The sequence below is a fragment of the Peromyscus leucopus genome, chromosome 19 (assembly GCF_004664715.2).
Source record: "Peromyscus leucopus breed LL Stock chromosome 19, UCI_PerLeu_2.1, whole genome shotgun sequence".
NCBI lineage: Eukaryota > Metazoa > Chordata > Mammalia > Rodentia > Cricetidae > Peromyscus > Peromyscus leucopus.
This window is the reverse complement of record NC_051079.1, coordinates 13,436,316-13,448,954: the sequence shown is the minus strand read 5'-3', so window position 1 is coordinate 13,448,954 and position 12,639 is coordinate 13,436,316. Positions and strand designations below refer to the sequence as shown.

The 12,639-nt window shown below is 40.3% G+C and overlaps 1 protein-coding gene across 33 annotated transcripts in view; it reads right to left on the bottom strand.

The window, feature by feature from the left end:
* Dtna (dystrobrevin alpha) overlaps nucleotides 1–12,639 on the bottom strand; it is a 358,974-nt gene that overhangs the window by 81,502 nt on the left and 264,833 nt on the right. For all 33 annotated transcript variants that reach the window (XM_037196986.1, XM_037196985.1, XM_028887703.2 and 30 more), the window contains one exon: nucleotides 3,807–3,892. In XM_037196986.1, the coding sequence (XP_037052881.1) occupies nucleotides 3,807–3,892 (86 nt within the window). The remainder of the gene's footprint in view (nucleotides 1–3,806; nucleotides 3,893–12,639) is intronic.

Here is a 12,639-nt window from a genome sequence, read left to right as displayed (position 1 = left end):
TCTACTCACTTTGAGTTTAATTTTTCAAGGTCAGAATGTAGCCAAGGCTATCACAAGCCGAGGCTATTACATTTACACTGTAATTCTACATCACACATTACACACTTTTACTGGGTTACGGTTTTAGGATGGGAACTGACTCTCTTCATTTGAAATCTTCTGGATAAAAGTGACATTTCACAGTTGATATTAACCATGAGGTTGTAGAAATTCTGAGGTTAATATCCAAAATATACAAGGAACTCAAATAACTCAACAGTAAGGAAAAAAAAAAACTGACTGAAAAATGGGCAGAGGAGCCAAGTAGATATTTCCTGAAGGAAGGCATACAAATTGGTTAGAAATTTATAAAGATGTTCAATGTCAATGATTGCCTAGTAAATGCAAATGAAAGCCATGGCCAGGTACCATCCCTAGTAAAACTGAAAAGAAAAAAAGTACATAAGACAATGAGTGTGAGAGAGAACTTGGAGAAAAGGGAATAGTTGTAAACTGTTGTGGAAATAAAAAAAATTCAGCCATTACGGAGGTAAGAAACACAATTAGAAAAATAGAATCACTGCATGACCCAGCAATTCTATTCCTGGGTATCCATCTAAAGGTACATCTACATGAAACTAGTTTGTTGATGAAATATCTGTGCTTCTGTGTTTATGATAACATCCCTGCAACCATGAAGATGTACAATCGACCTAAGTGTCCATTAACAAATATATAAAATATATAGATTAGTAAGAGCGGCACATCCCCAGTGGAGCATTGGTCAGCCATAGAAGGAGGAATCTTACCACCTTCAACAATGTCGATGAGCTCAGAGGGCATTCTGTTAAGGGAAATGAGTCTCTCTCTCTCTCTCTCTCTCTCTCTCTCTCTCTCTCTCTCTCTCTCTCTCTCACACACACACACACACACACACACACACACACACACACAGACAAATATTACATGTTCAGACTCATATGGAATATAAGCATGTTGATTTCAGAAGTAGAGTGTAGGATGGTTATTACCAGCGTCTGAAGTGTTTAAAAGACAGGCAGGGTTTCGAACATGTCAAAGAATATGTAGTTATAGCTAAGGAACAAGTTCAAGAGAAAGAGCCTTCATAGAAGGGTGATGAGGTAATGAAATACGAGTTAGGACAGTTGATGAATGTATATATAACAAATAAAAAGAATTATTTCAAGAATTCAATCAGTTAATTAGATGTAAAGCATTCAGAATAACATTTCATATATGGGACACAGTGTACACATTTTAGATATTTTCATTATTAATTTCATTTTGTATTTTTTCTGTTGCTGACATCATTCATTCATATAAAATCCCCAGTGGGAGTTTTCCTTGTGGCTCCAGATCATAACATAACTCCCTTTGTGTTTCCTATAGCATGATAACATGAATTTTCATTCATTGGGTTCATTCAGCTACAATCAACCTGACACATACTAAATGGGTAGCATTGTGCTAATCAGTGAGTATACAGGAGACCAGGATTTAGTTCTTGCTCTCCAGGAGGCTTGGTGGATTGAGGAAAGCTTGAAGGATGCCGCATAGAACATCACAGATTGTAACACCGTGGTGAGAATACTGGAAGAGCAGGGTGGATGGGATGCAGAGGGAAGAACTAGTTAGGGCAAAGTGTAAAGGCCACTGAGCAGTCATCACAGAGGAGGGAACTGGCTTAAGGAAATAGGGCCAGGACAAAGGGGAGTGCAAGCACCATGCACTCACGGATCTTTGAGTACCCTGGGAGTGGGGTATGGGCAGCAGGGTACTGTGGATGGTGACTTAGAAAAAGCCTTGAAACTTCTGCTACAGAGTTCAACTTATGTCTGGAAGATATCAAGGGAGATGTTGAAGGATTTAAATCAAGCCAGTTAGTTGGGGGCACAACGCCTGGAGATGGTTGTAGAGGCAGATCAAGCCATTATAGAAAGAAATTTGATAAATACAAGGTGTTTGCTATAGTGTGGGTCTTCTGAACTAAAGAAAAAAACATACCCAGCAACTATAGACAAAATAAGACATCCCAGGCTTATGGACTCGGAATGTCTTAAGATCTGGATTGTTGGGGTTGAAGAGTTGCCTGGGTTGGTAGTGTTTACCTTTCAAGCATGAGGCCTTAGTTGGCACCTAGAACTCTGGGAAAATGCTGAGTGTGGTGGTGCATGCTGGTAATTTCAGCACCAGGAAGGCAGACACAGGAGGATCCTTGCAACTCACTTGCCAGCCAGTCTAGTTGAATTGGTGAGCTCCAGGACAATGAGAAACCATGTCTCAAAGGAGATGGACAAAATTCCTCCATGTGACATCTAAGATTGTCTTCTATCACACATGCACTCAAGCATACTTGCACACAGATCAAATCTGACTCCGTCTTCAAGGAAGAGTGGCTCTTCCCAGCCCATGATCTGAAGATGAATGATGAGTCTGCTGTGTTTTTCTTTTGCCAGTAACTGCTTTAGTAACTGTCTTGAGATGGGTGATAAGATTGGACAGGCCAGAGAGTGAGAGGAGACTGATAAGAACTCCCCAATGGAGAACATCATCTGACACCAGGAGAGCCGAGCAGGAGCGCCTGGGTCCTCCAGAGCAAGGACTCACTGGCTTCAGGAAAGGCTCAGAAGGTTCTCATGTTTAGAAAACTACCCTTCATCAGTTTGCCTCAAACTTATTCTAATATAGGACTCTTTTATTCACGTGTCTATGAATACAACATTGAATGAGTAGTCTAAGATGCTTTCAAAGATTTTAATTTTTGGAACATTTCTCTGATGCCCTCGGCATAAAAATAAAAATAGATATAATAAAAAATAAAATAAATAAATAGAAATAAAAATAATAAAAAAGAGCAGCCAGGCTCTTCGGAGTTTCCCCTCTGGTTTCACTTATTTCGTTAAACTTTCTTTTCTTAGTCCAATCTTGAAGAAAACGCCTCTTAGCTAATTCTGAAGCCACTTAGTGAGGAGAAAGCCATTGGCTTCTGGAACTTCTAATTTCTTGTCTCCCAGTCAAACAATAAAGCAGATAGTTTTTGATTTCTTTATTTCCTAGGCTAACCAGAGAAAAGAGGTCTGGATTCTGGCTGCATTGGTTGGTCCACGAAAGAAATCACGGATGTGAAGGAAGCAGATGGCACCCCAGCTTTGCCTTTCTGTCACTAACCTGGTTAGCCAGTGAGAAAATGTTCATACAGCGTGTCTGGCTAGATTCCCAAGGAGCAAAGGGTTTTTCCTTGTTTTATTCCATGGAAGGTACCCCATGGTGGCAGAACCAGGGGGCACCCCCCAGGCTTAACAAATCCCCCGATTAAGATGTGGACAGAAACTAAGGATTAAAGGAGTGAAATCATGTCCATAGTGTAACTTAGCAAATCGAGGGCATGGCTCAGATTGTCACAACCTGAATTGTCAATGCCAATTGTCCTGCCCTTTCTCGCATAGCATTACATGCCAAACTCACAATATTTAGGGTAGGAGATGGGGTGAAATCGCCAATACCAACATTATTTTAAATTAGTGAAAATTGAATACTTGAGTATCAGAAAGATTTTAGTTGGAGATACTCAGGCAGTTAGAAATAATGATAATCCGAAAGCGGAGGGGAAATGTTCATTTCATTAAAATTTATCGAATGCAGAAATATTTTTATTATAAAACCTAAAGGCCAAAGAAGACTGCATTTGAAACAGCTCTCACAGAATGAGGGAAGGCGGAGACAGATGGGGGACATGGCAAGACTAAGAGAGAGGATGCAGGGGACACAGCAGGGACAAGCAAGGAAGTGGCGTGGGGATAACTTACATCTTAACTTGTCCATGATCTTCCCTCCGCACAGCGTGGCCAACGCCATCTTGACAGCAAATACTGAGATTTTACCATGGCCTTCCCTGTTCAATGATAGCAGGAAAAAAAATGATGTTATTTAGGGTACTTCCAGTAAAGAATGTTGACATTTTCTACTCTGTAGAAATTGTAGGATACACGGCTGCATGCAAAATGTGGATACATTTTAGAAAAGGTTGTGAATACAATTCAACACACATTGCTGATGAGCTGTCTGTTTGATGCTTTTGTTTTTCAAGAGACATCAGAATCTCCTAGTTTATTCACTGTACATGTCACTTGCTCAAAATATAGGCCGGTAGCCAGAGAAATATGCCCTAGATAACTGTGGGTTTAAATAGCAGATCATGCATTTTTTTTCCTTTGGGTTTCATGACATAATTTTATGCATGATTCCAGTCTCCATAATTTATTCAAACAGACTTCAGAAACTTCATATTTTATTTCCTTAGAGAATTTAAAAATTTTAAGTTAGGCTAACTATGTGGACTTTATAATTCTAAGTTCAACTTTTATTTTTTTTATTATTTTTTGACATTTTATTTTATTTTTTATTGAAAATATTCTTCTCTCATACAATACATCCCAACCACAGTTTCCCCTCCCTACACTTCCCCTAGATTCCCCATAGCTTCCCCTGTCCCCCGATTCACACCCCCTGCTGTTTCCCTTCAGAAAAGAGCAGGCCTCCAAGAGACAACTTTTAAGAACATGTTTTTGCCAACTGTCATTTTCTAAACACAAACCAATTGTTTGTGTGTTTGCTATATCCACTTTAAGAAGACAGCTGGTATTTTAAGAAGTCAGAACATAGGGGCTGGAGAGAAGGCCTTGCTCAGTGAAGCATGAGGATCTGCGTTTGGATCCCCAACACCTACATAAAGGCTGGGTACGATGGCACATACATGTAATGTCGCCATCGAAGAAGCAAAGCCAGACAGATCACTGACCAGCCTAGCTAAACCAATGAGCTCAGGATCAGTGAGAGAACCTGTCTCAAAAAAATAGATCTATATGTCTTATGAACACACATGCAAGATTTCTCAATAAAATACTTCAAACAGAATCCAGGAACACATCCAAAAGATTTTCCACCATGATCAAGTAGGCTTCATCCCAGAGATGCAGGGATGGTTCAACATATATAAATCAATAAATGTAATCTACCACAAACTGAAAGATAAAAATATCTCATCTAATTAGATGCAGACAAGGCCTTCCTTTGACAAAAATTCAACACTCCTTTATAATAAAAGTTCTGGAGAGGTTAGGGATACAAGGGATATAACTCAACATAACAAAGGCAACACACAGCAAGTCCACCGCCAACATCAATCTAAATAGAGAAAGAAACTGAAAACATTTCCACTGAAATCAGGAACAAGATAAGGGTGCCCACTCTGTCCATACCTATTCAATATAGTACTGAAGTCTTAGCTAGAGCAATAAGACATCTGAAAAAGGCCAAGAGGGTACAAATGCGAAAGGAAAGAAAAACATTCTTATTTGCAGATGATATGGTTTTATATTAAGACCCTAAAGACTCCAGCAGGAAACTTCTATAGTTGATAAACACTTTTAGCAAAGTTTCAGTCTATGAAATCAACACATGAAATCAGTAGCCTTCTTATATACAAATGACAAACATACTGAGAAAGAAATCATGGAAACAGTACCTTTTACAATAGTTTCAAAAATATCTTAGAGTAACTCTGATCAAGGGTGTGACAGACTTGTATAGTAAAACTTTTAGGGTATTAAAAAAAAGAAATTGAAGAAGACTCCAGGAGATGGAAAGGTATCCCATGATCACGGACCAGTAGGATTAATATTTTAAGAATGGCCATCCTATCAAAAACAATCTACAGATTCAATGCACTCCCCATCAAAATTACAACACAATTCTTCACAGTTGAAAACAACCTACAACCTTCCACTTCATATGGAAACTTAAAAAAAAAAAAAAGGAAGGAAGGAAGGAAGAAACAAAGGGAGAAACAAAGAAAGAAAGAAAGCCAGGATAGTTAAAGCATCCTGAATAATAAAAGAACTGCTGGCGGTGTTACCATCCCTGATTTCACATTGTACTACAGAGCTATAGCAAAAAAATCAGTATGGTATTGCATAAAAACAGACACATTGATCAATGGAACAGAACTGAAGACCCGAGTTCTAAAAAGAAGCCAAAATATACCCTGGAGAAAAAATAGTATCTTCAACAAATTGTGGTGGTCAGACTGGATGTCTGCATGTAGAAGAACACAAAGAGATCCCTATTTGTCACCCTGGACAAAAACCTCAACTCCAAATAGATCAAGGATCTTAACACAAGACCAAATTCTCTGAACCTTAAAGAAAAGAGAGTAGGGAATTCACTTGATCTACATGGGCACAAGAAAGGCCTTTCTGACCAGGACCCCCAAAGCACGGACACAAAGACCCACATTAGTAAATGGGACCTGTGAAGCTAAAAGGCTTCAGCATAGCAAAGAACACCTCCATTCAAGCAAAGCAGAAGCCTACAGAATGGGAAAAGAAAAAACTTTATACATCTGACAGAGGGTTTGTTTCTAGAATATACAAAGAATTAAAACAAAAACAAAAACCTGAACATCAAGAGAGCAATTCAGTTAAAAAAAATGGGGTACAGTACTAAAGAGTTTTCAGTTCTCAAAAGATGAAGCACAAATGGCTAACACTCAAAAATTTTCAACATCCTTAGCCACCAGAGAAATGAAAATTAAAAAACTATTTTGAGAGTTCATCTTACACCAATCAGAACGGCCAAAATCAATAAGGCAAACATTGGCACATACTGGCACACTTACTCACCACTAGGAGAAGTCAACACTGGTACAGCCCATGGAAATCTGCATGGCAGTTCCTCAAAACACTGAAAATATATCTACCACAAAGCTCAGATATACCTCTCTTGGGCATATACCCAAAGGACTCTACGTCACTGCAGATATATTTGCTCATCCATGTTCATTGCTGCTCTATTCATAATAGCCAGAAATTGGAAACAGCTTAGATGTCCCTCAGCTGATGAATGGATAATGAAAATGTGGTCACAATGTGTAAATTGTGTAAATTGTACACATTGTGTACATTGTGTAAATTCCATTTACACAATGGAATATTATTCAATGGGTAAGAAAGATAAAACTGTGAAACTTGCAGGTAAATGGATGGAGCTGGAAACACTCATCCTGAGTGATGCATATCAGAGCCCCAAAGACAATATTTTGTGCTTTTTCTTACATATATATGTTAGCTTTTTTTCCCCCTGAGACAGGGTTTCTCTGTGTAGTTTTGGTGCCTGTCCTGGATCTTGCTCTGTAGACCAGGCTGGCCTCAAACTCACAGAGAGATCATGATGAGGACAATTAACTGTAGTCAAATTTCTTATTTCAAATGGTCTTATTAAATAAAAAACATGGAGCCAAATATAGGGGTGAAAACCTTAAAGAGATCAGGGAAATAGGGAAAGCCACCAACCAACCTTACCTCACCAACTCTGGAGCTTCCAAATGCAAGTTACTTCCTGTCTACCCATGTCTTTATTGCCTTGTTGTTCTGTCCTCTCATCTTAGCCCAGCTACCTCACTTCCTTGTCACTGTCTGTCTGTACAGACCTCCAGGTCTCTATGGTTGGTACTGGGATTAAAGGCGTGTGCCACCACACTTGGCTCTGTTCCCCTATATGGCCTTGAACATACACACACACACACACACACACACACACACACACACACACACACACCCTGCCTGATAAGTGATCGGGTTAAGGGCGTGTGCTGCCTGACTTTTTGTTTACTTAAAATGGCTGCCTTTTCCCTCTGATCTCCAGGCACGCTTTATTAAAAGCACAAATAAAATATCACCACATTTCAGCACAAATGAAATATCACCACAATTAATACTAAAGGCCTTTAGAAAAACCACATGGAAATCTGGCACTGTGGAAGACCCCTAAAATACATACACATATGAAAGGAAGTTAAATGGAATCACCATATAATGAGGAAGACAATGCCCAGACTAGACATCATACGTTATGAGATAAAACCTCCAACCCCAGGAATGAGTAGCATCTTGTTGAGCTGTTGGCCTAAGGAGTCCCACAGAGCCTGCCCAACATCACAGGCTATTATCCATGCTGTTGGTGACCCCCAACAACATGACAATAAGGCCTCATTGCTGAAGATACCACTGGTGTATGTCATTGAGCTTGTGCCCAATGAGAAGTGTCATACCTACTGCCTAGTGTCCATGGTACTGGAAGTTACTATGCATGCTACAGATGAAGAGAAGTAACCACCAGTTTCACATAACCAGGGACTCTGTGGCCTACAACAGCACCTGCCTGCAAGGTGTACTGGTGCAATGGTGGTACAAATGTGTGGGAGTAACCAATCAGTCTTTAATTGGATTGAAGTCCACTCCATAAGATGAAACTGACATTGCTACAGTGGCCAAGACCCTGAGACTAGACACACTGTGAGCCCTAGGGGCCACCTCCTACTCTGCTAAAGATACACAGCAGTACAATGACTCCTACTGACATAATGCTATACCACTACACCAGTGTGCCACTCAACCCTCTTGCAGTAGATGGTAATCAACAGAGACTCACAACTGGGCAATGTGCAGAAAGTGTGAGGGTTTGGAGCACTCAGCCCTAACTGGGATGTCTTTAACAAATCCTCCCCTGAAGTGTCAGGGATCTACATGGAAGAGGAGGCAGAAAGATTGTAAGTCAGAGGTGATGGATGACTCCAAGGAAAACATGTCACCAGACACAACAGGACTGATGCACATGTGGACTCACAGAGACTGTGATGGCATGTACAAGACCTACACAAGGTCAACCCAGACAAAATCCCAGCACAGAGAAGGGAAGTAAACACAATGTTCTACTCCTAAGAAACTATTTGTGATTTACCCCCCAGGGTAGGCTGTGTGATCAGGATTATTGGTCAACACCAAACAGACTCCATGCCTTCTGTTTTGTTTTACTATTTTTACCTTTTTTCTTTGAGAGAGAAAGAGCACGAAGTTGGGTGGATAGGGAAGTAGGAGCATCTGGGGGAAGTTGAGGGAGGGGAAAGAATGTGACCAAAAATACATTACATGAAATAAATTTTTAAAAAGAGTAAATACAAAAAAATTTTCAAAAGAATGTGCAGAGTGTAAGAGGAAGGACCTTAATATCAACTTCTGCCTTACACACACACTCACAAATACATACTCACACATGCATACTCACACAATCACACATATATACATCTCATACATGCATATACACATACATACATACACACACGCTCACATACACACATACATACTCACACATGCATACTCACACACATATACACATACACACTCACACAATCACACATATATACATCTCATACATGCATATACACATACATACATACACACACGCGCGCTCACATACACACATATACACACATACATACACTCACACACATACACACATATACACATACACACACACACTTGCACGAACATGTATACATGACCCTAACATATATAAAAGTAGGAGTTCTGCTTGGACAGTTCCATTTCTTCTGAAGCTAACAGAGATGCTGCCAAGTCATTGACTTAGGAAGTATAAAGAACATGTCATTCACAAAATAACAAGGAGTATATGGAGTGTAGTGTTCCAGCAAAACTATATACCATCTGGAATAAATTGTCAATTCTATATCCCAAGAATCATAAAAAAAAATCATGTTAGACATTCATGGCTGTGAGGACAGAACAGAGCCGCCTGTCCTGAGAGCACTGCATGCACCCTGGCATGCACCCTGGCATGCATCCTGGCATGCATCCTGGCATGCACATTGGAATCTGACCACACAAGCTTTTCTCTGTGAATTCAAGCTCTGAACTCAATTGATTCCTCACTAGTGTGAAAGGCACAGAAATTAGAACTAGTGTGCCAATTCTCATTAGATAAATAATTTTATTTTTAAAATAAAGCAGCAAAATTCCCTTGTTGTAATGTTTTCCTTTTCAATATACAGAGGCCACAGTTGATGATGCATTCTTGCTCACATTTCTCTACCATTGTCTTTAGGCATGATGGAAAATATTCTGGTTTTAGGTGAGCTATCTCAGACTTTTGTCTTTTGCAAACGGTTCTTTTCTGAAAGTTACAGTTTGGTGTCAAAGCAGCCTATCAAATTGTTCTATTAGTATTTAACACCCAACAAGATTTTTGAGAGCTGGCTAAACCTGAGAAAAATTATCGAAGGTGCAATCTAAAATTGCTTCATAAATCCGTGTTTTCTTAATTTTTTTGCTTTCCTGGATACTCTGTTGCCACTCCCTGAAATCATGCAAGTTTTCCTAAACATTGGGAAGAGGGGAGTGCACACTTATTCTCTGTCTAAAATATATACGGATAACTGTGGAATCTATATTAAAAACCATGAATTATGCTAAAGTTGACTTCATTATAATAAAAAATAAGCAAGTATTTTCCTCTGGGCTGGGCTCTCCATGACTTTACCTAAAGACAAACTGCCTGGCTTCAGCCAGGATGTTATTTTTAGGGGAATCTCCTGGCAAGGGAGATCTGATTTTGAGAAGGAAAACAACAAACAGATCTGGATAGATCTGCACTGCCAGCCTGAGCTCAGCCCAGAGTGTTCACTTTCTCCACCTTGCCAAGTGAGTTTCCTCTCCAAAGTTACAGAATCCAGTGCCAAATTGCACCTCCCTAAGGGAGCTCTGGATTCTGACGGATGCTTTCTTGAATAGGCAGAAAACATTATCCTTCATTTAGGAGTTCTGAAACCAGAAAGGTTTGTTTGGTTCACACGTTTTATAAACGGCATCTCATCTCATGTCTTCTCGTTATTACCCATCCCCAGCTAGTATAGCACACATAGGAAGCTCTTAGCATGCTAGCTAAATTAGTGAATGCATAAATAAAAAGGCAATCTTCTGATTGACAGTGTTAGAAGAGTAAAAATTAAGTGATTGACTTTATACCCCTAAATGCCTTAAATTTGAAAGTGATGACATCTATATTTGCTTTTTTGAGGCTAGTGAAAGTATTAGTGTATGAACAAATACAAGCCCTCTGATTGGCCCTGACATCTCTCTGGGCCAAAGTAAATGAAACACGAGGGAAATCCTTCTCCTGGTCCTGAGCAAGGTGCGTTTGCTGGGAGTTTTCCAGCTGGTGTAGGGCTGATGACTGTGATTCCTTTACTCCCGTGGCATTCAATCTCTTCCAGTTCAAAGTGTAAGTCCGACAAAAGATGAGGGCGAGTAAGGACATTTGGCTTACTTACTACTATAAACATTCTTTGGGAAGTGACTTTATTGTACCTCAAATAAAAGATTTTCTATGATGAAAAACAGTGTCAGTCAATTAGAGAACACTCCATGGCTATCTTGAACTTAGGATGTGCTATGAAAAAAAAATCACCATTATTCACAACTCCCAGTTATGGTCATAGGGACATTTGGGTGCATGCCACTCCTCTGTGCTTCCTCTGCTGTCCCATGTCCTTGCAGTATCATGAGTGAACCATACGTTTTGCTGGTACACAGAACGGTTGTGATTGCAGTATACATCAGAATCTTTTTTAAAATTCAAAAGGCAGAAGGGTTTTGGTAGAATTTCAGGATAACTTTACATCCCAACAATTGAGGGTGCCCTGGTCCTTTCTCTAAAGTGCCTGGGGCTCAGCACTGGGTATCAGTAGGCTCTGCAAGGTGTGACATGTGACACAGAGTACAGCCTTCCAGGACTCAGTATTCTATACATAAGACCATCATATGATGGGCAGTCCCGCACAGTGATCACAAAACAGACTAATGCTGAAATACACAACACAGTTCAGGTATTTCTTCCCCATACGCTCTGCCAGTATAACTGGAAAGGTTACACATGTGAGCATTATCCTAATGTTCTAAAAACACACAGACTGAGTCTGAGAGGGGAAAAGCACACTAATTTTCACATGTAAAATATGAAACAGAAAATGTAAAGGCAGATTAACTGAAATCAAGTCCTGAAAGAAAAGGATCATTATTTTCCATTCACACCATCTACTATGATGCTACATCACCTGAAACTATTTAGTCTCTGCGTGTCTCAGCAGCAGCATCACCTCCTCTCCCCGGAACGTTCTGATAACAGTGCCAAATCAGTACCGCTGTTGGCCCACAGTGAATGCTGGGTGGTTCTTACCTATTATTACAGCTGTTACATTGCTATCAGCTATGTGTGGTTGGGAAATGATCCCTATGGGTTCCTGTGTTCGGATATTTGATTGGCAGCCAGTGGTGCTGGTTAGGGACGGAAGGTGGTGCCTGGGTGGAGGACGGGAAGACAGGCCTTGACGACTATGGTCAGCCTTGCTTCTCGAGCTCTCCCTGTGCCTGCTGAGCACCATCTGGCCACCTGTGCAGCAAACCCCTGCAGCTGTGGACAGTGCAACCCCGTCCACCACGATGGATGCGAGTCAAAAGAAACCTCTCCTTCTCCAAGGTCACTTCTATAAGGTGCCTTGTCACAGAATGAGAAAAGTAATCCCCTGTTATCACCGGAAGTAATCCCCATGTCATCACCGGAAGTGACCCTCATGTTATCACCGAAAGTAACCCCTATGTTATCACCAGAAGTGACCCCCATGTTATCACCGGAAGTGACCCCCATGTTATCACTGGAAGTAACCCCTATGTTATCACCAGAAGTGACCCCCATGTTATCACTGGAAGTAACCCCTATGTTATCACCAGA